Source organism: Magnolia sinica, chromosome 5 (assembly GCF_029962835.1).
Source record: "Magnolia sinica isolate HGM2019 chromosome 5, MsV1, whole genome shotgun sequence".
In the NCBI taxonomy this organism is placed as follows: domain Eukaryota; kingdom Viridiplantae; phylum Streptophyta; class Magnoliopsida; order Magnoliales; family Magnoliaceae; genus Magnolia; species Magnolia sinica.
Window position 1 is genome coordinate 98,715,824 of NC_080577.1, and position 27,272 is coordinate 98,743,095.

Here is a 27,272-nt window from a genome sequence, read left to right on the forward strand (position 1 = left end):
CAATGCCACCTAGTCCTTCATCTTACTTCCCAAAATTGCATCGATTATCTATTGGCTCATTGAATGTATTTTGGTTTCTTGTAAAGCCATAGTCTGCGTCTTAAAACGCCTACACAGATCCCTTATTCGGACTCGTTTCAGGGGCAAGCAAACACCCTTAGGTCCTTATGTTCTAGCTAACTATCCACATCAACCACCGCCTCTTCTCTTTCTACCCTTCTCCCCACTGCTGGACACTGCTCCAGCTCGTAGTTTATCGAGCAAATGAGACACTTTAATTCTCTACACCCTTTCGGTGCTCTAAGACTCTCAATTTGTCTAAGAGTTTGAGCTTTGTGGCTTTCCCTCCAACAATCTGAAATAGGGCTTATGTAATCCTCCTCACAGTCCCCAAACATGACCCCTACCATCCTCACAAAATGCTCCAATGCTTCCCTAATCTAGCGATACCTCTTGCCATGGGAATACAGTCCCCTTCCCCGAGGCTGGAGACAGGATCAGTAATTGGCACTGTCATATACCACCCATCCTCACCACTTCCCACAGAAGTTCATAACAAAGAGATGTCCAAAGCTTTGGAAGACAGTTCTCCAACGAGAAGTGATTCCTGCAGCTCTAGGCTCCCGGCACATTGCTCTTCTTCGATGATGAGGTCCCCCTGGCCAGCCGTGCTCCGAGCCTGCCCATCCTTGGTCACATTGAATAAGACCAGCATCCCTACCCCCTCTTGCACAGGGGAGCTACACTCAAAGAGAGATGTCGCACCTGGTCCTCCCTTCCTCCAAGCACGGCTGGAGAAGGAAGCTGGATGCTCCAGGAGGTTCAAAGACTACTCCCTCCTTCACTGCACTCTGGTTTAAACGCATGTACATAATGATGATGATTATAATGTAAATTAGTAAAACAAAGTTCAAAAGAAAATGAGATTCCTTATGAAAAGTCATGCATGTCTTAACAAAGAAAAGATAAACAGTTTCAATTGGTCCAGGATCCAATGCCAAACATTAATATTTAAGCTACTTATCAAGCTTCCAGCCTTGGTACACATGGATACATGTATGAGATTCAGAGCAAAAGTTGTTCGATCAGTCACTAGGGTCATCCATTGTAGGGTCCAACAGATGAATGGTGCAGATCATGTACATGCATCTTGCTACATGTATGGATTTTGCGTACTTGATGACTAACTTAGACATTTGCATTTAGCACTGTGTACTTTCTCTTTTTGTATTTATCATAAAGTATTTAACAACATTTGCAATTATTATGATGAATACTAGAAACAAAAACGGTAGTCCACAACTCAAAGTGTCAGGTTTCTTGTGGTAGTGAGTTGAATGTGGGGACAAATTCATATCCATACCCCATAACGATGAAATTTCTATATTAACAAAGATGGAGGCATACAGAAAAAAAAAAACCTTCACACCTGAAATATTACCACTTCTGTTCCTCCATGAAACGCAGCACATTCCATATACATGAAACAAAATTCTCTACTTCACCAGTTATCCTTTGCTTTACGGATGACACCTAATGCTTGTGCATCATCTGCAGTGGCCGGTATATTCAACGACAACCTGATTTCCATGCTTGAAGTGCGGAGAAATGGATTGCATGACTTCTCCCTCTTCAATGTCGTTGGAATCTAAAAACAAAAATAAAAGTCAAACTCTAAATACATAATGGAAATGCCACTCTTTCATGTACAATTACGGGTGATTGTTAGCCAGAAAATTAGAACCCCATAATGACTCACAGACAACAAAGAGAGACTGGAAAGGGACATTTCTTAGGGCCTGTTTGGTTAGCTAAAAAATTCTTCCCAGATGGTATTATCTGGATGGCAGCACTATCCATGGTTTGCCAATCACCCTTGAGTGTGAATTCTGATAAAATTGAAGATAATGCTATCTAATAAAGTGACCATTAGCTTTCATAAGAAAATTGGGATACGAATTTGGTTTAAGCTGATCCTCCACGGTTATAGGAAGGAGTATCTATTTCTTGCATGCAAGCATGGCACATGGGCCACAAGTGAGACTCGGTCTTCAAAGACCACAAATATGCCACATCCACCCTTCATGGATGATGGATCCGACATCTGCTGCATGAGTAAAGCACACACATACACCTTCAAGCATCCCAAATGTGGCACCGTGCATCTTTAAACAACATAAACATGTGCCATGCAGTGTCATTTGAATTGTATAATTCACGATTCATCGTGAATCATACGATTCATATCATAGATTTGATTCATAAATAATTGTACAATTATCATTACCAATCATATGAATCTTATGATTATTGTATTGTATCATACAAATTGTATGTTAATAGTAGACTGCGTGAATGGGCCCAAAAATACATTTTAAAAAAAATATATCAAATTTTCATTTTTTATTCATCTTTTCTTCTTTCTTTTTACCCCTATGCTTAGAAAACAATAGATAGGTCCTCCCCTATTAAAAATATCCTCATTTTGTCTTTTGAGAGAGAGAGAGAGAGAGAGAGAGAGAGAGAGAGAGAGAGAGGAGAGGAGATTTGGGGATTTTGATATTTGAAAACCCAAAACAAAGAAACGCGACATTTTTTTATGTACTCAGGTAATTGAGTGCCGTTTTTTCCAATGCGATTCTACACTCAAGATAGAAAAGAACAAAACTATTAAAGGACTCATGTATGTTTTTTAAGGTAAATTTCTTGAAAGAAAAAAGGGAAAAGGATAAGAATCATTTACTATCATGATATGCATACTATATACATGTTCTCAATTGATATATCACCCTATATGTATTACTCTTCTTGGTGTGTATTGATGGGAAATGGTTGATTAATGAGTTTTTTTTTTCTGATTTATTTACATTTTTGGACTTTTTCTTTATCTTTTTAAACAAATTAGAAAAAAAAAAAACTTACGATTCGACCGCTGTTACAGTTTGCGATATGATAATGATATTGACAACAGTGGTGTCGCATGCTAATATCAATCTACATGCCCTGCATGTGAACATGTGCCAATATGCCAAATGCATACAAGAACCACATGTACTTGTCCATCCATCCTCATTCCAGGGTGTTTGACAAACAACAATCAATACATAGGAATAACCTATCCATGCAAGCTCCAGACAGGCCTTAGCTGGACAAATGTGTCCAGAATAGCCTATCCGGACAGAACTTTGATGGTAACCAAATGGGCCCTCAGTTGTATCTACAAGGAAGTTTCCAGAATACATCTCTTTAATGAGGTCCTAGAAATTACCGTTGGCAAGCCCCTACTGCAGAGATGGGTTACATGTGTGGCATAGGCTTTGAGTGCCTCATTTTTAGGCTCTATAGACAGTGCGAACTTTGCATTACTCTGTACAGTATCAAAGCCAGCATGGTTTTTGTTTAGTCAGAAGTACTCAAGAGAAGCATTGAAACAGAAACTTTATGAGTGAATGTGGAGCTAAGGGAAACGATCATGTACCAATGTGTACTCATGGCCGCAATATATATTTGTGTCATCTGGCAACGAAATAATTTTTCTGAGTGAAGATAGCATCTACAACAGAAACAATTAAATTTATGAAAGCTCGAGTTAGAGAAGTTAATCAAAACTCAAGTATGCAGTGCTCATCTAAAATTTTCATTCAAATACAAATGTAACAGATATTTGACCAAGAGGTTCCTAAATGGAGCCGCTTGACACTACTGGCAAATAGATGGCCCTTCAAACTTGCGCTTGACATTGCCATTTAGATGTTTTACAAATATTAAAGGGGTGGGTTTATTAAATGCTGTATGGGAAAATATGGAATAGAGGAACAAAAATTAAATCAGAAGCATGCAGGCTAACGCATGCACACAATAAACATGCACATGCATGTGCACACACATATATTGTATGGCGTACGTAAGCGTGTATGCATTTTTCCCAGTCATTGTATGCATACAAACAGAGAGACAAAACAGCATATCTAGCTGTGAACCAATATGTTGTACGACTATGGTCTTTCCACTTCTCTTTTGCATCAATAGCTGTGCTCCCTTCCACTGATTTGGTATTTTTGATGACAAGGATGTTGATACACACCGCATGCATTCAATACATGTTCTAGAGAAAAAGTTATTTGCAAGAAATACATCTTGTCAGATGTGCATGGTTGCATATTTACTTGTGGATGTGATTAAGTAAAGGACCTGTTCAGGGCTTCCTTCAAAAAGCTTGCCACACGACAAGCTGAACAATGTGTCTCCTGTAAATATTGCTCCAGATCCTGGAAAGTAGTAGCTGATGTGACCTGTTTAAGATTAAGATTTAACCAAATGGAAATGAGATCTTCTGAGACCTTCAATTAATACTTTAATAAATTGAAATTAGATATTCTAATGCTTTTGGCTCAAGCTGATGACATCTATCTGAACACAAGATACCACAAGAAATAAAGAAACAAGAGGGTGATTTAGAGTTTTCTTTTTCAATTTCTGGAGGGTATTTTGGGGATTTTTATAATCCAGTAAACTTTCTAAGATCTGATGGATTAGATGTCGTTTTGGATGGTTAAGAGTTAAGTGATTAGAAAATGTAAAGACTGATGAGGAATGCTAATGCCCTAATGTGATAACAGAAGGTCACCACGCGGGACCCAGGAGGGAGAAAGACGATGTACGGCTGCTGTTGCTGCACAGCGCAGGCGATGGAGACTGACACCATTGATTAGTTCATATTTATAGGTGGGCAATCAAGGAGATGGAGGACACCATACTCAGATGTAGGTTCTGCTGCCTATTTGAACCGATCAAAGAGAGTGGGAACCATCCCTCATGTAAAAGTCAAAATCGAATTAGGACAGTCAATAAGAAATGGTTTTTACGCAAGACACGAGGGTCTTAGTTCCGTTGGTTCTTCTCTGACTTGATGTCTTTGGCTTGGCCAATGGCTGCTACCTCTTTCTTATTGTGAGATTGTCTGCCTAGAGTACTTTGATTAGCTAGCTGCAACACCTCTTTGGCAGGATTATGTCTATATTGAAGCGTGGTTGGGAATGATTTGGGATTTAGACAGCGTTTCTTGGTTTTTCCATATCTTTGTTTTCTTGTCCCTTTTTATTGGAAGTTTTGGCTGCGCTTTATGACTTTTTTGCTAGGTTTTGTTCATTGGTGGGCCTTTGTTTGCAGGGGCTTCATTTGTTCTCAATCTTTGGTACTTCATGCATCCTCTTTTATTCTTTTAATAAAATTTCATTTTCCTAGCCAACCAAAAAAAAAAAAAAAAGGAAAGGAAAGAAAAGAAAAGAACAGAAAAAAGACTTCCCATCTTTTTATGCATTGAATTGTTACTCAGCAGAAATATTGCATATACATGGCTCATTTGAAAGTAAGAACCAACTGACAGTGGTTTTTTTTTTTCAAGTTAAAAGAAGAATGTTGTTTTAACAGAAACAACAATACAACACGAATTATGGGATAGGAAAAGGAGATGTATAAAAAAACATCAATGGCAAAACACCCTCCTTGTCTAGGGTACCAGCAATGTTACCAGCCAATCTCAAGGCCTGACCAAAAAAAGCACCAGTTTATGAAATTACGTTTCTGAACTCGTCTACTACGAAGAAAAATCTCAAACAGATCAACTTGTTGGTTAACAACCACTTAATTGTGCTTAGGAGTCCCTCTACACAACAGAGGAGTGAAGGAAGATCATTCATGCATCTATCAAAACATCACTGCATGGTGGTCATTTAGTGTAAATAGGATCAAAAGCATCAGTCAGTGTAGAATGAGGTAGCATGTCAGGATACATGGAATCCAAGGGAAAAGAAAGGAATGGAAAAGGTTTTCCATTGATATGACATTTACGAATGTTTGGATAATAAAGAAAAAGGAGGGTTCCAAATAGCAATCATTGTACTTTTCCATCATAACAAAATAAACTTTGTGACCGTTGTTGTCTCAAATATGACATTTTTTTTTACTTGCATCCAAACAAGACCTCTAATGTTAGAATCCATGGGAAAATATTGCTCACGGAAATAATGATTGTCTTTTCTTTTTCTTTCCATTTCCAGTGCAATCCAAAGATGCCCTAAAGGAAATCTTATATAGTAGTTTATGTCTTACTATTAGCCCCTAAAGTTCAATAGTTTGTTCAGGCACTTTCTCAATCCAGAACAGAAGTGTAGACTGCACAAGGGTTTATAACTAATCCTTTTTTTCCTTTACTCTGTGAGAGTTTACCTTTCAGCTGCTTACTCTTCGGCCACATGCGAACCATCTTCCTTCCTAAAGATGAATTCCTGCTTCTGTGTTACCTAAAGAAGAAAGGTTTATAAAGGGGATCTTTTGCATGTGGAGCAAAATTGTTATCACAGAACATATATCCAATTCTGTGGCCATTTGTTTAAGACAACTATGTTAACTCACCTGTAAAATATTTCATAACTACCATATATTGTAGGTTGATTTCATACGCTGCTATGCTGTTCTCCTCTCTTTCAGTTTCCTACTCGCACATCTCACGTGATCAGATCTGCCAACTCTAGTGCCAATATTGTGGTAAAGGATGGTAGCCAGCTAGGGGGGCTACCCTTCGTATATTTTTGCCAGGATCAATAGAACTAGTTTGAGTCGGGCCGGTGTCCTTGATTGCCTGTTTGTGGGTGGTTTTGTATAGTTTTTGTCCAGTTTGTTTTTCCTTTTCCTTTTCTTTAATAAAATTTCATTTCCCATTCATTAAAAAAAAAATACCACATGCTATATTTATACCCTTCTCACAAGCTTAAGACCACCCAAAAAACAAAAGAAGGAAAGAAAGGGAGGAAAAACAGGAGAAAAGAATGAATGGAAAAGGAGGATATGTAGCATGCTATTAACAAGAAAACGAATAACAAATGGAAAACAAAAAGGATCTGTTTGTTTCAATCTTTTATCTATGGGAATCTACTAAAAGGGGGTGCAAAGCATGCTTTCCATCAAATATTAAGCAAGTTAACTGTCTCTCAGAAAGAATTTGTATTATAATCTAGAGCAACCACTAGAGTTGGACCTCGTGTATGACCAGGGGTCTCCATCACCACCACTTCATGACCCGCAAACATCCACTTTTCTCCATCACGGAGAGCTATATCAATGCCAGGAATCCGGTCCTTGTCGGTGATTGAGCCAATTACCTACACACAACACAAGTTAAAATCACTAAATGCCTTGAAAATGCTGAAACCTCACTAAATAATACCACAATGCAGCAAACTGCTATCCAAAAGAAGGTCAGAACAGATTTTGTGTTCGAGTATGAAACCCCAGACCTTGTAAATTCATTTGGAAAGTACTAGAAGAAGCATTTGTTTGGTCCTATATGTCATCTATGCAACTTAGACATGGACACAAGTAACGGTGCCAAGCACACATACAAGGTCTAGGACATGGTTTGCTTTGAAAGTCAGACTCGCTAACACATCAATACAAGTACGTGAACTAATAAAATATTATTTTATTAGTATATTGTATTTAGTCCAGGGTCCATAACGCAGTATTGCATTGATCTTTGCCGCCTGGCTGGGCATAATAACGGGTTTTTTTTATAACAATAAAGTGGAATTGTCAGAGGCAGTATTAAGTGGGACTAAAGATGGGTTCTTTGGAGGAAAAGAATCTTAATGTTTGTTAAGGGCTTGAGGACATTTTGAGGAATTGGGGTTGTTTTGCATTTTGTTTTGGGTGAATTCTCATCATCCATTGTTCTGCTTTCTCTTTGTTCTTAATAAAAGCTACCATTTCTAAAGAGGGAGACGTGAGGGAGTAGTTAAGCTGAAGTCGAGAGCATCCTAGAGGAGATTCACTCATTGGACTGAAAGGAGGTGGTGTCCTATCAGAATCGGATAGAGAAAGGCGAGCTAAGCTATCTCTAGATTACTCGAATCGAGTTAAAGAGGAGGAAATCAAGTGGCGCCAGCATTTGCATGCAGTGTGATTAAAAGAAGGGGACAAAAACATGAGTTTCTTCCACTCTGTTGCTGGTGCTAGGGCCAGGAATAACAGAAGAGCAGGCATCGAAGTGGATGGGATAAGAGTTGAGAAGGCTCAAGTCTATGAAGCCATTGTGCATTTCTACAAGAACTTGCTGAATAGCAATGAGAGTAGGCCAAGATTGGACAATTTGCAGTTCAATCAATTATCCTCAATGAATGTGGAGGCTCTTTAACATCTAGTGACTGAGGATGGAATCAAAGAAGTTGCGGATTCTATTGGGAGGGACGAGGCCCTAGGGCCAAATGGATTTCTGATTACTTCTCTCCAAGTCTTTTGGAGCATGGTGAAAATAGATCTGGTAAGCGTTGTCTTGGAATTCTTTGAGAGAGAGGGCAGCTGTCAAAGGAACTTGGAGCTTTCTTAATTGCTATTATTCCAAAGGTTAAAGGTGCGACTAAGTTAAAGGACTTTAGGCTTATCAGTCTCATCCAGGGGGGTGCTATAAGATTATCGCTAAAATCTAAAGTTATATTAGTTAGCCAGGGTGCGTTTGTGGTGGATAGGCAGATCATAGATACCGCTCTCATTGCTCGTAAGTGCATTAATTCTAAAGGCTCGACAAGAGTTGTGTGCAAGCTGAATATCGAGAAGGCCTACTATCACGTTGACTAGGATTTCTTAGACTATATGCTTGGGAGGTTGGGATGCGGTCCCAAGTGGAGGGCTTGGATGCTTGAGTGTGTCAAATTGGCTTCCTTTTTTGTGCTGGTAAATGCGGCTCCATGGATCTTTTGGGCTTCGAGGAGCCTCCGACAGGGGGATCCGTTATCCCTGTTTTTGTTTGTAGTGGTGGTCGAAATTTTTGAGCCAATTGTTGATCAAAGGGTAGGAGGCGGCCTTATTCACAGATTCGGAGTTTCAAGCTCAAGCCCTTTGGTCTCCAATATTCAATTTGTTAACAATACAATCATTTTTTGCAAGGCAGATAATGAGTTGGTGGAAAACTCAAGGAAAATTGTGTGGTGCTTCGAGGCGATCTCGGGTTTGAAGATTAACTATTCAAAAAGAGAGTTTTTAGGAATAGATCTTCCTTTCGAGGAATTTGAGAGGTTGGCTTCAGTTTTTGGGTACAGTGTCGGTAGAGTCCACTCTACTTATCTCGGGCTTCCATTGTGCATTGGAAAATCGGCTAAACATTTTTGGGGCAAGGTCATCAGAAGAGTGGACAGGAAACTAGCGACATGGAAGCCTCATTACCTTTCATTGGGAGGCTGCCTTATGCTTATAAAGGCAGCCCTCTCAAACTTGCCCATTTATTTCATGTCCCTCTTTAAATGGCAAGGTCGATTTTGGAGAGGTTGGGGAAACTTCGGCGGGACTTCTTGTGGAGAGGGGCAGAGACAAAGCAGAAAGTCCATCTCCTTAAATGGGCTAAGGTTTGTCAGCCTTTGGAGAATGGGGTGTGGGAATCAAACTCTTGGGGGATGTTAATCAAGCCTTGTTTGGAAAATGGTAATGGAAATTTGGGATAGAGGGAGGGAGGCTTTAGGGGGGAGAGATAAAGGATTCCTTCTTATATAGGGCGTCGGGGTTGTGGAAATGAGGACATTGTGCGCACGCTGCCTACACGCGCACGCACGCCACCCTCCCTATGCACGTACGTACGCAGAAGGAGGGCCCCCACCATCGATCTGGTTTGATGACGACGTCCAGGGAGGGCCTCCTAGCTAGAAGACGAAGTTTTGGTTCAAAAAGGTGGGCCCGATAGTCAAGAAAAGCCCATCATGAGACCTCATGATCGTGGCCCACTCATCGGATTGATGTCATATTTTAGGTTTTGCTTATTGTTATTATTTAGAACATCGTGAATGCTTTAGATTTTTTTGTTTGATTTTTATTTTAGTTTACTTCACTGCCAAGTAATAGGTTGCGCACATGGTGCGAGTTTTAGGGTATAAGATTTTCTCTATAAATAGGCACCCCTTGTAGTTCTTTTCATTCATTCAAGCTTAATAAAAATAAAATAAAAAAATCCCACTTTATTTTTCTGCTCTCTTCGTGAGTTGTGGAAGATTTCAAAAGTGGGTGTGAAGCCCTCCCTTTTCGAAGGGCTAACTACGCGGTGTGAAGCCACATCTATCCCCATTCGTCCCTACTCTCTCCCATCCATATACCTCATCTTTTATCATTATTATTGCTTTGAAATTCTCAGCCTTTGCAGTTATTCACCCCCCTACAACCAGTTTCCATAATCTGTACCTATAGGAGGGCTGAAACTTCGACGGAGCACTACGCCTCGACCTTACGTCGGATCGTCGTCAAACTTGGAGGGATTGGAGGTCTCCCTTGGCCGACCAAGGCCTAGGTGTCACTTTGGAGAGGCGGCTTCCATCACACGTGCGGCTAGCTCACCCGCGCACGTGCGTCAGCTCCGGATCACTATCTGCACGCAAGAGCTTTCCACGGGTTAGGTTTTCCTCTTTTCATTCATATTTCTTAAACCCTAGCCTTAGTTTGCATTAGCCTTAATTTATTTGCCCCCTTTTTTCACCCTAGGGTTCCTTGAATTGAAATTGGGGAATCCCTTGGATTAGAGACTGATTCTTATGGATGTGTGGTTGATTTCTATTTCCCTTTGACATCGTTTGGCTTACAATTTTTATTGGTCCAGCCCTAGCCTATGTCAGCCTGGACCCACATAGATTCCCCTTTCATTGAATGTTTGGACTATCATGTGGGATGTGGAATTTGTGTAATTGTTTCTGAATTGGTATGATTTAAGCTTGAATTCTTACACATCATACTTGAATTTCATGTCTTGCATCAAATTTGGTATCAGAGCCTAGGGTTCTTGCAGGGGAATTCGCCACATATTTAGGGTTTAGTTTGTTTGAGTCCTTCATGCATCCAGTCCATCATATATAGCTGCTATATATAGCTGAATTTTCGTAGCAGTGTGTAGTCTCCTTCATATAGAGTCTCGTAGGGTCATTTAGTTTTTAGACGCATATAGTTGCCGTAGCAAGTCCTTAGGTTGAGCAAGTCAGTATATGCTCACACGTACGGGTCGTGGTTTCGGTTTGCACCCCACACTAAACATGGAGCAACTGCAAGAAACAGTGGCCAAGTTAGCCCAACAGATTGAGTCCTTGAATAAGCACTTGGAACAACACATAAATAAACGCCTTGAAGAAATAGAACCTCCTTCAGGGCAAACCCCACCACTGGGGAGGATGCCTAATCTCAGGTAGTTGGTTAGGAAGTTAGATCAAGGAATGGAGGAAGCTAAGGAGTTGGTCATGGGCGCATACCTGTGCACTCACCCTGTGAGGGACATCATGATCAATATGACCCAGATTTACAACTCCTGAAGGGAGTTAGGGTAGATGCCCCTACATTTGATGGCCACTTGGACCCTAAAGCCTTTCTAAATTGGTTGGCGAATGTGGACCACTATTTTGAGTGGTATAATATGTCGGATGCTCGACGAGTCCGATTTGCCAAGATGAAGCTTGTGGGTCAAGCAAAGAGGTTTTGGGCGACAGTTAAGCGAAAGAAAGAAAGAGCGAGGGAACTCCCAATAGTTCATTGAGTAGAAATGAAAGAAACGCTTAAAGAAAAGTACCTCCCTTTCTCTTATCGCTTACGATTGATTGAGTGAGTCTTTTCGATAGGGTTCCATGAGTGTTGCGGACTATATCGAAAAGTTTGAAGAATACTCGACCCGCTGTGAGTTTAATGAGGACCCAGTACTTACCCTTGCTCATTTCAAAACGGGCCTCCGTCCTAAAATCAGGAGAGAATTGCTCGCCAAAGAGATAAATACTATTGAACAATTGTACCAAGCAGTGTTAGATGTCAAGCAATACCTTAAAGCATCTGTGGGAAGGCGGTTTGAGTTTTGTGAATCCGGTGCTAAGGCCAACCCCTCTGGGGCTAGACCTAACACGGGATTTTAAAACAAACCTTCTCCTAATGTTCAGCCCAGACCCAGGGATGATAAGGGTAAAGAGATTGTCGGGTCTAGTTCACATGGAAGCGGGGCCACTAGGTATTTTAGGTGTCAGGGGTTTGGTCATTTTGCTCACCAGTGTGGCACGAGAGAGGGCACCAAAGTACTCCTTATTGATGAGCAAGTAGTAGTGCCCCCAGAGAGTGATGGTGGGGAGGAGGAATATGAGCCAGTTGAAACCCCTAGTGATGAGGAAGAGGGAATGCAAGAGTCTGCCTGCGACCCTCACAATTGTGCGTTGCGCTTTGGCTCAAGCCAAGAGCACCGATGACTGGTGCCGCAACACGATCTTCTACACTTGTGCAAAATGTGGGGAAAAGAGCTGTAAGATGATCGTGGATAGTGGTAGTTGTGCCAACGTAGCATCGACTAGCACTGTGAGTTGTTTGGGTTTGAAGCTGGAAGCCCATCCTCAACCCTACAGAGTCTCTTGGGTTGATGAAACATCCATTCCAGTCTCGCACCGTTGTCTTGTCCCTATTCAGTTTGGATCATATAAAGACACAATTTGGTATGATGTAGTTCTTATGGATGTGGGTCATATCATTGTGGAGGATCTAGTTGCTTTTCAGGGACCCACTGATACTTTATCCGGCCCTTAGCCCACCCATCCTCATTCCCCAGATTTACCCCTTGATCCATGGCCTCTTCCTGACCTTTCATCCCAGCCTATATCTCCCATACCTAACCTTCATACACCCAGAGATGAAATAGATGATATCCTGGACCATGAGATAGTTTCCATGTCAGATGGCGGGTTTCAGAAGTACCTAGTTAAATGGAAGTCACGCTCAGCTTCAAACAGCACATAGCTTACTGAGGAGGAGCTTCAGAGACTTGATCCTGACATCCTGGAGCAGTACAGGAGTTTTATTTCGCCAGTGGCGAAATCTTCGCAGCCGAGGAGAGTTGATGAGGACATCGTGCGCACGCCGCCTACACGCGCACGCACGCCACCCCCTACACATGTACATATGCAGGAGGGCCCCACCATCGATCTGGTTCGATGACGATGTCCAGGGAGGGCCTCCTAGCTAAAAGATGAAGTTTTGGTTAAAAAAGGTGGGCCCGATAGTCAAGAAAAACCCATTATGGGACCTCACGATCGTGGCCCACTCGTCGAATTGATGTCATATTTTAGGTTTTGCTTATTGTTATTATTTATAACATCATGAACGCTTTGAATTTCTTTGTTTGATTTTTATTTTAATTTACTTCACTGCCAAGTAATAGGTTGTGCACATGGTGCGAGTTTTGGGGTATAAGATTTTTCCTATAAATAGGCACCCCTTGTAGTTCTTTTCATTCATTCAAGCTTAATAAAACAAATTCCTGCTTTATTTTTCTACTCTCTTCGTGAGTTGTGGAAGAATTCAAAAGTGGGTGCGAAGCCCTCCCTTTTCGAAGGGCTAACTACATACTGTGAAGCCACATCTATCCCCTTCCGTCCCTACTCTCTCTCATCCATATACCTCATCTTTTATCATCATTATTGCTTTGAAATTCTCAACCTTTGCAGCTATTCATCACCCTACAACCAGTTTCCATAATCTGGACCTATAGAAGGGCTGAAATTTCGGCGGAGCACTACGCCTCGACCTTACGTCGGATCGTCGTCAAACTTGGAGGGATTGGAGGTCTCTCCTGGCCGGCCAAGGCCTATGTGTCACTTTGGGGAGGTGGGCTTCCATCACACGTGCAACTAGCCCACCCGCGCACGTGCGTCAGTTCCGGTTCACCATCTGCACGCAGGAGCTTTCTCTGGGTTAGGTTTTCCTCTTTTCATTCCTATTTCCTAAACCTTAGCCTTAGTTTGCATTAACCCTAATTTATTTGCCCATTTTTTTACCCTAGGGTTCCTTGAATTGAAATTGAGGAATCCCTTGGATTAGAGACTAATTCTTATGCATGTGTGGTTGATTTCATTGGCTTATAATTTTTATTGGTCCAGCCCTAGCCTGTGTCATCCTGGACCCGCATAGATTCCCCTTTCATTGAATGTTTGGGCTATCATATGGGATGTGGAATTTGTGTAATTGTTTCTGAATTGGTATGATCTAAGCCTGAATTCTTGCACATCATACTTGAATTTCATGTCCTATATCAAAAGTGATCTGAAGTTTTCTCCCAAAATTCAGGGAGGGGTGTCTTTTGCCTTGGGTGGGGGTCGCGCATCCGCTTTTAGGAGGACTCGCGGTGTGGTGGAAGGCCACTAATGGTGGAGTTTCCCAAATTACCTAGCCTACTTGTAACGACCTTGGAAATTTTTGTGCTAATCTTTCCTTAGTAGTTGTTTTTGGGGTAATTAGCGCTATACTCGATTGCTTGTGAAATTCGCATCAGTCACTTTAAATTGTATCTGCATGGCTCAAAACTTGTAGATTAGTTAGCGCTACGTTACTCTGAAATCTGAGATCCATCGCTAAATCCAGTTGTTCTGGGGAATTTTTGGAAGATCTGGATCGGACCTGGACCGCGCATCGAAAGTCCGATGGCGATGATCTTAGGCTGTTGCGGTCACTATGTTGGGCTTGACCATCACCTCGAAAATCAAGTCCATGTGATGTTCTGGGTCGATTTGATTGAGTTCGGAGTGAAGAGTGTGAGAACGGTTGGAATTTAATAAGCTTTTATGAAATCTGAGTCGTGTCGCTTGCGTGATGATTTTAAGCTATCTGACCATTGGATTCTAACCCAATTTCACCCTCTGATCAGGGAAGGTGGCCCAGGCATATCCTTGTGCTTGTGGACCTGATCGAGATCCCGTGACCGTTGAATTGAGTGTGGTCCGCCACGGCTGATCTGAAGAGCCGGTCGGTACGAAAACTCAGCCTGACCTAGATCCATGGTCAATGAGCTTAAGTCCGACCTTTCGTGGTTATAGGCCCACCAGAAGTGCTTCGTTGGATCGTAAGAGGCAGGTTTTAGTTATACTTTAAGTATACCTTGGCCCTGGGGTTATTTCCTTCAATATTAGGCCTATTTATAGTCTTTAAACCCTAGCCCTCTTTTCCATACGAATTTTCTCTAACCCGAGCTTGGAAAGAGAGTGGAAAAGAGAGAGATAGTGAGAGAGAAGTTGGTGAATCATCTTGGATTTTTTCTTGTTCTTCTTCATCTTTGAACCTTCACTTTGAATCGTTATTCTGACGGTTCTGAGTTCATCTTGGGGTAAGTTAACCTAACCCTAATCTGTGCTAGAGCTTAGATTAGTCTTGGTTTTGTTGTATCTCATTTCTATCCTTGTTTTAGGGTATTCTATCGCCGTTGAAGAAGACAACTCGTCTAAATCAGTTCGATGTTTCTTTCCTTGCTTAAGGTGCGGACTTTAAGTGTATAGGTTATGGTTCTCAAGGCTTTCAATGCCAGTTAATGATTTATTCTTGTTATGGATGAGATTTCACATGCCAAATGTTGTGTTTATGTTGCTTTCCTGATATGCATGTGTTATATTGAGATTTGTGTATTCTATGTGTATGTATAAAGTACCGTATACGTATAAAATACGCACTTGTGTTTGCCATGATTATTTGTCATGCATGTATGCTAGATGTATGTATGACGACTCCTTGGTAAAAGGAATTGTCCAAAGGTGTGTATTGCAACATACGTCATATATGTTGTTCCATGTATTCTAAGTGTTTGTAGGAATGCATGAATGATCTAAAGTGTAACTAATTACACTAATTGCGGGCGTTGAGAAGTGATTCTCAACACTCCTATTGATGTGCATGATTTCCTTTATGCAAGTTACATTCCTTGTCATTTAAATTCAAGCATTACATATGCTTACATTTATGTTAAGTTGATATTCTTCAAATGTTTATGTACCATGATTTGAGTTGTTGTTCCTTTACTGTTTTACATTCAATATGATTACCTGTTGTAGTGTAACGTGTTTGGGACTATGCATTAGTCCAGGAAATCGGTAATCTGCCTTAAGATCGTGGTTGAGGTTGCTTTCGCCACGTAGGACGTATTAGACGAACCCGAGTCGTATTAGAGTTGGCGGCAGTGGTTTGGCCAAGCGGAGTGTTTGCGCACTCTATATCATTCTACTCAACGTGCGCTCGTGCTAGTCGAGTTCGTCAAGTAACCCGATTGTCCGATGTATGTTCACCATGTATTGGACGCTACTGCTTGAATCTAGGGTACCGAACTTACCAGTGAAATCCTATTAATCATGGTACCTTGATCCGCTAAGACTCATGAGCCAGACATGGTGGTATGGGACACCATGGTCGAGCTGTCGGCCTACGCTGGGGTGACGAGCCTCCCCGTAGTGACCAGTGAGCAACTAAACTCGTGAGCCGATTATGGTGGTATGGGACACTATATTCGTGCTGTCGGCCTACATTGATTGGTGACGAGCCATTTGTAGTGACCTCGAGCATGCCTGGATACCGCATTGAGGTGACGAGCCTTAGTGTAGTAGCGAAGGTATGAAAGGCGTGCATTGATTGGTGACGAGCCCTTTGCTACGACCTGAAACCATATGATCCTATGAGATGTCTAGGATTGACGACCCTAGTATGGATCACTATTTGGATGGTGATATGAGGAAGGTATCTTAGCTTCCCAATCCTGCTGTATGAAAAAGGACTAATAACAACTTGGTAATCATATCCATGCACCGCATTTGCATGTGCTTTGTAGATGTGGCGCACTTTGAGGTGGTGTCATGCGTAACGTAAGATGAAGACGCTGAGGGTGTACGCGTGAGGGCACGCATCATTTTGCATACATCCTTGCATTAATAAGAGTACTTAGGATTTATTTAATTGTTCTGCTTTATCATTACTGCTTGATTGAACTGATAACATGTTAACCAGTGCCTTATTGTTCCACTGAGTTGATCACTCACTCCTACGTTTCTGGGGCGGTGTTAAACACTTACCAGACTCGTCTTAGGTTCTGATGTTGCAGATGTTGATGCGACTTCTGAGGCAGAGCGGGAGATGGATGATGATGAGGCTGCCTTCTCTTATATGCAGTTTTCAGACGGGTTCTAGCGAGCCTTGGTCTGATGCGTGGGATGCTGGGATTATTTTTTTGGAATTTAAATGATGTAACTTGATACTTATAATTTTGTTAAGTAACACTTTTATACGACCTGGTTTGTATATGTACTTCAGGGATTTACACTTGTACACATATTTTTCTATAAGTCTTCCGCTTGCTTTATTCATTTATCCCTGAATCATATTTGTGTTTTGGCTTAATCTATTCCATGTTTTATGCACTAATACAATCAACATACATCCATCATTAAATATGTTGCATAAGTGATATTTTGGAACTCGGGAGCTGAGTTATGCTCGACCCCCGAATTTCAGGGCGTTACACTACTCCCGATGAAAAACATTACAATCGATCAATGTTATTTTATGTGGGGATCAGGTGGTTTGGGCTCCCCTATATAGGACCGTAAGAGGGATCTTCGGGGAGAGGAAGTGGATGGTATGTTGCGGCTTCTTGACTTATTGAAAGGCCATCATCCTATTGTAGGGGGTTGGGACGAGATGGTCTAGCTTAGTCACAAGTCTAGTTGCTTTTTGGTTCGATACTCCTATAGTCTGATTTGGAGTACTCAATTAGGGTTGAAGGCCAAAACTCGCCGCTCATGGAGATATGGTGCAACCCCTAGAGTTGCAGCTTTTGTGTGGTTGGTCAGAAGGAAGGGGTCCTCACCATTGATAATCTGCAAAAACAATCTCTGGTCATCCCCAATTTCTTTTTGATGTGGATGAGAGATGCAAAGTCAGCGGACCACCTTTTCCTTAACTGTGCCTATGCCCGATTGGTTTGGGATTCAGCCCTTACCCTCTTCAATACAATGTGGATGACGCCAAAATCCATAGAAGACTTCATCATGCCATAGCATTCAGTTAATGGGAAGACTGTTAAAGCGCTTTGGCACTTAGTCCTTATGGCGGGTCTTTGGGTGATTTAGGGAGAGTGGAACAACCGGTGTTTCTGCATCAAGTGTGCTTTATTTTCATTTAGCAGCTGAATTTACATAGAAAACATGTGTGCTTCATTTTCATTTACCATCAAGCATGTTTTCATTTACCAGCAAGCATGCAGAATACCAAGATAAGATATATAGAACAAGAGAAGATAGAACAATAGGGATTTTCTGAATGCCAAAAACTCGATGCTTAACAGAGAAGAGCGCTTCCTTTTATAGCCAAAGGCTGGATTAACATAGAAAACAAGGGGCGCAAAACTTCTAGTATTAGAAAACCAAGGGCACAGTTCTGAAAACGCACCAAAACCAGGGGCGGAAACCACTAGTACTACAACAGTAAAACTACCTAGTAATAAAATCGAAAGCAAACCAAAACCAGGGGCGATAACCACTGGCATTACAACAATAAAACCACCTACTAATAAAACCAAAAGCAAACCAAAACCAGAGGCAGAAACCACTGGTATTACAATAGAACTACATCAGTCCGGGTCAAAATCTGAACTTAGTGTGTTTCCATCCGAGTCTTTGGGTGATCCAATTTCAATGGGGCGAAAAGTGTCCAGCCAAGTGCGTGGTCCATGATGTTCGTAGTAGTTCACCAGGATATCAGCAAGCCGTTCGCTTGGTGCAGTTGAAGGGTTAACAACTGCTCTTTCAAGAATCTCCAAGGGAATAATGGAGTGATCAACATTGTTGGCATGGAGGAGCTCATGTATGAAAACCTACCATTCCATGTGATAGAATTGGTGATGCCTTGCCCTATCAAAATTGTACCATCCTTGGACAACAGCTTGTGCATCTGCAAAGGAGTGTCAGGCAAAGGGGCATCTTTCAGATTCATATGCTACGGTGGTAATGATCTATTGACTTATATGAAAATGGATTGTCACAAATTGTCGGTGGCTGGTAAGGCCTTCTACAAGAATTTGATGCCATTGGTGGATGGAATAGAACCATCGCATCCATTTCAGCATATTGCACCGTGAATCTGTAAGCGGAAAACGGCCAAGCTCCATTTGGATGAGATAGGAAGAGAACCTAGGAGCATTGAAGATAACGACCATTGTATGAGTGGTGAAAAGATACCAGAGGAGGTAGAGGAGTTGCTTGGTGCATGTGAAATAATTTTTGAAAGACAAAGGAGTGAGATATGGATAATCAGGATGTGGGATAAGCTCAAGAAGAGGAGGATTATTTCGTAGATGGATTTCAAGATGAGCTCGGAGCTAGAACGGGTTGCTGTGTGCAAAATATAGCTCAAAAATGATTTCTTCTATTTGGGCTGGGAGGGGTGGAATTTTGTCTATTGGTTAGATACAAAATGGTTGTGGGATTGGGATGCAGTATGGCCTATTGGTTGTTCCTGTGAGACTAAGGATAGCATCTTGAGGATGTCGAGATAGGAAATATGCAAGTGCGTTTGTCTTGCCTCTGATGTGTCAGACAGTGAAGGACCATTGTAAAAACCAATTCGCCCAACGGAGCAGTTGAGGCTGAGGCAACTGCTTTTGTGTGAATTTGAGCATGTTGGGGAAAGAAGACATCCATTTCAATGTGGAAGGCATGCCCAATGAGGTGGAAATGGAACTTGGTGATGGCTCTTTTGACTGCAAGGATATCTTTGAATGTAGAGTGGTAATGCAACTCCGATCCTTTGAAGCTGCCGAATTTATATCCATAACCTTACACCTAATACCCTCAAGTCGAATCCTAGAACCTAGATTTCCCAAAACCCTAATTTAAACCCTAGCTCTAAATCATCATAATTCTCAAAACCCTAATTCCCCATAACCCTACATCTAAACCATCTAAACGCTAATCCTGATTTCCCCAAAATTCCCTAATTTTGCAAAAACCACAATTTGTCCAAAATCCCCAAATCTCAAAACCCTAGTTCTTAAACCCTTTAACAAACCAAGAGATTCCCTTTAGAATTAGATCAATTCTTATGCTAGATGGAAGTCATACCTTCAATAGGTCCTATCTAATCATGTTTTATAAGATCTAACTGATGGGTTGTGATTCAGCCTTAAATCTGAGCATAGTTAAATACTTAAATTCACTAAGCTAGTGATTTATTAGCATTATTCTGTGCTTTAAATTGTTCTGGCTAATGGCCATCCGTCCTGCATCACTGTCCCTTATAGGACAGCCAGTCAAATAGTTTATAAAATAATTTCCAAGTTTCATAAGTATGAGGCGATCACATAACACTCCAAAAGTACATCTCCACTTCACCTACCTGACTCTGATTATATTGGAAACATCCTCATCAATCTTCCCATTCTTTTGAACAATAGAGCCAAGGTAATGAAACACACGGCTTTGAGGAATCACTTCCTCCCAAACCTTTAACTAAAGCCTCACCTCTATAATTATTATTAATTGTAGAGTATGCTAAATTTGCAATCAAAATGCTTTGTCTTGGTTCTGTTAATTTTTATGCCTCTAGATACTAGAGCCTTCATCTAAAACCTCCAATTTAGAATTTGCCCCCTCTTTAGTCTCATCGACAAAGCTACATCCTCCACAAAAAAGGGACCTTGTCCAGAACACAAGCAATTAATTCACCTATCACAAGTGCAACAAGGTGAGGGGGTTAATGCCAACCTCTGATGGAGATGCACACACAGACGCACACATACACGCACGCACACCTGTGGATAGCATAACATTTTGTGCCCTCAGATTGTGTATCATCCCATTGCACGTGTATGATGATTTGTACTAGATCTCCTACGGGCTCCACCATTGATTGTTGACTGAGCAAGAAAATTTTCTTTGATTGGGCCATCTTTATTATTTATTATGACAAATGGACCCTTTCCCACTGAGTGGAGCCATTGCTGATTTTCGTTGTTTTGTGTTTCATTTGGGCTAAGCTCGTCCAAACACACCGAGTTTTGGACCTTGTCCCATTCACTTTGGAAATACCAAATGAACTATATAAATCTCATCCATGTATGCATTTTTTGCAGAAAGGACATGGAGGCAGTGTTCGAAATATCGATATCGCGTTACTTATCGCATTCTTGGGATATGGATACGTATCGGTTATCGCATGGGATATATCGGTTGTATCATGTAATGTATCGTTGTTGTTGGAAATATAGGGAAACATTGGGAAATTGGTTGAATTTTTCGATGAAACTTTGGTGATTGTTAAAAAAGACATCAATACACACTTATAAATCAAAACATTACAAAAACAAGTACACATAATAGGTTTTCTTTGTATGGGGTCCTAATCTATGCATTGTCTAACTGAATTGATGCAAGTATATTCAATGTCTATTCATATAATTTATAAATATAAGAAAACGAATGAAAACACAAGCAACACATTCAAAAGCAAAAGAAGAATCACTAGATTTGGTTACAGACACGTTTGATGTGATGTTTGAACACAGATTGCAAATGATTTGCGAGAAATTGAGAAATTTTGATTTTTTGTTTTCAATTTTTCGCAATTCTGCCCATCTTCTCGAAATCTTGAAATTGAAACTCCCAATCCATGATTTTTCATGCAGAACATGAAAAATGATGAATTTGTAACAATCTGACACTAATTTAACTCGATTTACAGAAAATAAGAGCATCGAAATTCGAAAATGCTCACTAGATTGAACATTTGGGATATATCGCACTACTTGTGCATTTCGCATCGCACTGGTGGGATACAAGATATATCGTGGAATATATCGGCCGATATCGTCGATATTTAAAACAATGCATGGAGGTATGATAATATTGTGCCTCAAGAGGCACTAGATACGTGATTGGCACACTACAGGTATTCAACATTGTTTTTACGGGGAAAATAGCAAAGTAATTCATGATCTTGTTACAATTGACCATTGGCAATTGGAGATACTTGCAAAAGAAACTAACATTTGAGATTCTTGGGAGAACATGGAAGCTAGGAGCACCAAAAGTACAAAAAAAAAAAAAAAAAAAAAAAACCTATTGTTGAGCCCAATGTTTTAAATATCGACGATATCGGCCAATATATCCCACGATATATCTTGTATCCCACCTGTGTGATACAAAACGCACAAGTAGTGCCGATACATCCCAAATGTTCGATTCGATGAGCATTTTCAATTTCCAGTCCCTTTTTTTGTTGAAATTATGTTAAATTAGTGTCAAAAGGTTAAAAATCCATTGGTTCTTCATGTTTTACATGAAAAAAAATAAAAAAATAAAAATTAGTAGGAGCTTTGATTTCAATATCCATTGTTTTTCATGTTCTCCATGTTTGTTTTTTTTTTTTTTTCGAAATTTTCCTTCAACCAGCTATCAATTGAAACTAATTTCAAAGTATTTAAGAATATTTGATGAAATGATCATCACATATACTCTATTTTTGAAACTTGAGTGTAGGTGATCCGATTTGGGGAAAATTGGGAAAAATTCGAAATTTCCCCAATTTCTCCCAAATTGCATGCAATGTTGCACTCCAAACATGAAATCAAGCATGCATGGGGGCTGGTCTACTGATTTGTTAAGTCCTTGGCAATTTTCAAAAAACAAAATTCATTTGTAATTAAAAATTAATAAAATATTATTAAAAATATATTTTTTTTTGAAATTTTCCTTCAACCACTTGTCAATTGAGACTAATTTCAAAGTATTTAGAAGTGTTTGATGAAACGATCATCACATATACCCTAAATGTTATGCATTCAATTTGTATATAGTGGCATTAGTTCAGGCAGACAGTGCATAGCTTAGGACACTATATAAAGGAAACTTATTATGTGCACTTCCTTTTTGAGATCTTGCGATTTAAAAGTGTGTATTAAGGTTTTTTTTAACAATACATAAAGTTTCATTGAAAAATTCAACCATTTTCCCAATGTTTCCCCATGTTTCCCAAAAAAGTACAATAAATTACCCGATACAAACAATATATCCCGTGCGATAATCGATACATATCTATATCCCAAGGGTGTGATACGTAACGTGATGCCGATATTTTGAACGCTTAAGTCTACGGTGGACTCATTATCATACCATTCAAAAGGGAAATTTTATCATACCTTTGCACCATACCTTGCTTTTAACTCCATATTCCCACCAGTGTGATCATAATGATGATGGGTGTTGAGTATGTATGTTAGGTTTTGATTTTTCCGACTCAGTGCATCTATCACAGGTAGAGCTTCAGAAGGGTCTACAACTCCAACTGTACCCGTACCCACATCATGTAGAAGATATGCATAATTATCTTTGAGGCATGGTACCTGAATACAAGAGTGTTCAACGATAATGTTAGCAACGGAAGCATCTATAACTACGATGTGAGCGGCTTAAAAATTTAGATGATAGAATGAGAAGTTTCCATGGCTTCACATAACCTAAGTAGGATATATATATATCATATTTTTGTTAAAGAAAAGATATTGAAAAGGGAAGAAGAATCGAGTTGTATCATATCATGATGTATGATGTATCACACATGAACAACCACAACTATCCATAAACACAAGCCTTGACAAGCTTAAAATCATTTTGCGTTGGAAAATTAAAGGGACCTGTCTGCTTATGGAAAGGAATGAACTATTAGCAGATGGAATAAGAAATGCCAGTGGTAAATAGGGAACTTTTATGCAAGTATTTCATGTGGGTAAGGAAGGGCTGATATCACAAGAAATTGAAGGGATAAATTGCATTATTAGCTGAAATCAGGAAATAGTGAGGAAGATGAATGAGATAAACCAAATTCCAAAAAGCATCCACTAAATATGATGATACGATTTCTTTCAAGGATCCTGTTTCTCAGTAAGTAAAACTATTTTCCATGAAATTAACCTCTTTTAAGTTTAACTGATCTGTTTGTTAGTGTCAGACTGTCAGCTTTATTAAAATCAAAGAGTAGAGACACGCAGGGGAATTAAGAGAGAGAGAGAGAGAGAGAGAGAGAGAGAGAGAGAGAGAGAGAATTAAGACCAGGAGGCTACTTACAAAGGAAAATGGAAGGAAAATGGGAATCCATAATTAAACCCCCATTCACCCACTCTTCTAGCTAAAACAACAGGCCCGGATTTCACATGTACTTTATATGGGTCTGAGGCACAGCCGCATAGGGGTATTGACAGCACATGCATATTTTTACTTATTTTTGGGTTTTGAAGTTATTGGTTATTTTGTTTCATACGTCTTCTATGATTTATAAATAATATGAACTGATTATGAATATAATTGCATCACATTCTGTCAGACAATGCATAGTTTAGGACCCTATACAAAGGAAACTTATTATGTGTACTTGTTTTATATGATCTTTTGAGTTTAAGTGTGTAATAATGTCTTTTTTAACATCCCCTGAAGTTTTATTGAAAAATTCGACAAATTTCCCAATGTTCCCCAAAAACAACAATACATTTTGTAATACATGCGATATTTCCCATGTGACACCGACATTTCCATAACCCAAGGGTGTGATACATGCTTCAATACCGATACTTAAATCACTAGTCATATCTGGCATTGTGAACTATCAAATAAATGAATGATCTACGACTAAGGAAGAACATATACTACAATGCCAGCTCTGGAAGTAGGAGCTACTATAATTTGTGAACTAACTGGTGCTAATAAAGATGCCATCATTAATTAGAACAGGATCTTTAATGTACATATGGCACAGGAGTTTGAGTCTTCTAACATGTTCTTTTCATATTACGTGAAGAGGGTTATCAAGCATGATTGACAAACATGCCCTAAGTAGAAATATTTGTGAAAGGATTACACACATGGAGAAGATGGGATTTCAATTATGTTGTACGTTATGTTTTTATCATACTTTCATTAAATCATTTCTAAAATGAAATATTTTTTGCTTCTACAACATCTACAGTGGTGTTGAAAAAGGAGACAATAAGAAAAGGTAAATTATTTTATTTTGTTCTTTACAAGAGATTAAATGATATATATTCTCATCAAGTTAAATCATGGAGCTTTTCTTTTACGATTTCTTACTTAATTGGTCAAAACACTAAATTTATGCATGACTTATCTGGAATGGTTACGATCATGTTGACTTATATGTACTGTGGAATGATGGTTAGAAATCAAAATATCTTTTTTCATCGGTCTACGGAATCAAATGCCACTTTTCCAACATGATTCTTCATTCAAGAAAGGTAGCAAGAACATAAATTATTAAAGGATCCTTGTATTTTTCTAAGGAAATTTCTTGAAAGACAAAAAAAGGAAAGATAAGAATCCTTCAAAACTATCACAACATGGTACTTGGTGTATATTGATGGAAAAAAGGATGATTGATGAGTTTTTAATTTTTTTTCCTGATTTATTTAAAATTTTCATATTTTTAAAAAATATTTTAAGAAAATCATAAAAAAAAATAAAAAATCTTACGATTTACGATACGATTCAACCCCCATTATGATTTGCGATACGATAACGCTTTTGACAACATTGTATGGGACTAGTATTATAACGTATGAGTAATGCATAGCTCGATGAAAGACTCCATGGCCTTGTGATGTTAATTGTGTGAGGCTTGGGAATTTTCTGTGTAGTTTGAGGAAATTTATCTTTCTTCTATAAATGTTGTATACTTTAATAGGGGGCTTGGGAATTTTTTGGTTATTTTTGGATTCATTCAAGGAGTTGGTGCAGATTTTGTGCTGAAGGAAAAGGCATACAAACAGGCACATGTGTGAGCTCACATATGTAGGTATATGTATATATGCAAGGAAATAAGTTGGGACTAGAGATATGCTATTTTTTATTGAATATTCAACCTTTTCTTCCAATAATTGGATTCTTTGAGAAGAGTTATTCTTCTATTTATTTTTTCTAGCGGTGTGATACCCTAGAAGGCTGTTGAAGTCTTTCAACAGTGTCCTTTCTTGCAAAACAGTCCAGTTTTTGCAACTACATCAAAGTTTTTCGAGATATTCGAATCTCAAATCCTGTACATGCAATCTGTGTCACCGACATTGCAAAGCAAATGACCCCTGGAGCTCAACGCTTCCAACATCGACAAGCAATGAGGATGGTTGAAAGGCTCTTTGGCGATCCTCACTTTGCAATGGTTCCATGTGGACAGCCAATAAGAAGATTGGTGACAAACTCCTCAGCCTTTCCAAACATTATGCACCAATTAACCTTGAACTTGCAACATTGGAGATATAAAATGGTTTTTTTTTTTTTTTTTTATCATGGCCTGCCGTCCAAAGAATCTGATGACTTTGAGAAAGCCCAAATTGAACACATAGGTTTAACTTTTCTAAGGAGACAATTCAGGCAGGCATAGCCTAAGCAACCTCAGACAAGCTTGAGACATAGCTCAACACTTCCCATGTGGATGGACAATGACAGGATGATTGATCACCCATCCACTTTGAGCAAATCAGATGAATTGTTTGGATCAACAAAACAAGGCCCCACATGTACAGAAACCTGCACATCAGCAAACTGTAAATTTGCTCGCAGCAGGACCCTATAATTCCTCTTTAACTGGTGATGTAAGCAAAATGTAGACATAAATCCAGCAAGTAAGAAAAGTTGTAGTGAATCACATTATAAGCATTTTAGTAAATAGAACAAGACAGGATCCTTGGAAGTTTAGCTCTACCTATATATACATGTGTGTGTGTATTCTTGCACATGCGTGTATCATCCCTAGCATTAAAATGATGTCACAAACAAATGAACTTTACAATGCCAATTAACATACTTTGGTCATTCCCACCATGCATTTACATTTCTTCCTGAAAGTAGCAAGAATAAGCAGCTTAACGGGAGCAAGGATAGAATCCCCAGCACTTCAAGAAAGGAAGAAACGTGGAGGAAACATTGATCGCACTATAAGAGACTGGCTGTATATACTGGATATTAGGGGATCTTTTTTCTTTTTTCTTTTTTCCTTTTTTTTTTTTTGTTGAAAGGTAACACTACGAGGGTATGAACCCTGGATTGCTCCCACACACTACGGTCTCCACCAGCTCATCTAATGAGCAGGAGGCATAGGGGAACTAATCCACAAATACAATAATGGAATCTTGATTAAACCCTTTCCCAGCAAGGTTATCAGCGCCGCATCACAATTTCCGTCGGACAACGTGACATCCAGACAACTATGAGAACAATGTAGTCCTCCAAACGCTGCAAACCTTTACAGAATTCTCCACCAGAAATCCATTGAATGACATTTGAAGAATCCCCTCAAGCACAAGCAGGCTAGATGAAAGTTTATAAAGTGACTCTGACTGCCTTAAGCAAAGACTAAAGTCGCATCAACCTGGTCCTATATTTCCAAAAAAAAAAAGAAAAGAAAAGAAAAGAAAACAATCA

The 27,272-nt window shown here is 39.7% G+C and overlaps 1 protein-coding gene across 1 annotated transcript in view; it reads right to left on the reverse strand.

Annotated features, from left to right (window-relative positions):
- Positions 1–1,201: 1,201 nt before the first annotated feature.
- The window catches only part of LOC131246404 (hydroxyacylglutathione hydrolase 2, mitochondrial-like), a 53,130-nt gene continuing 27,059 nt past the window's right edge, over positions 1,202–27,272 (reverse strand). The window contains exons 3-8 of the mRNA XM_058246511.1: positions 22,988–23,191; positions 7,037–7,160; positions 4,192–4,292; positions 3,479–3,553; positions 3,269–3,367; positions 1,202–1,648 (exon numbers count right to left, since the gene is read on the reverse strand). Of these exons, the coding sequence (XP_058102494.1) occupies positions 1,502–1,648; positions 3,269–3,367; positions 3,479–3,553; positions 4,192–4,292; positions 7,037–7,160; positions 22,988–23,191 (750 nt within the window). The 3' untranslated portion in view covers positions 1,202–1,501. The remainder of the gene's footprint in view (positions 1,649–3,268; positions 3,368–3,478; positions 3,554–4,191; positions 4,293–7,036; positions 7,161–22,987; positions 23,192–27,272) is intronic.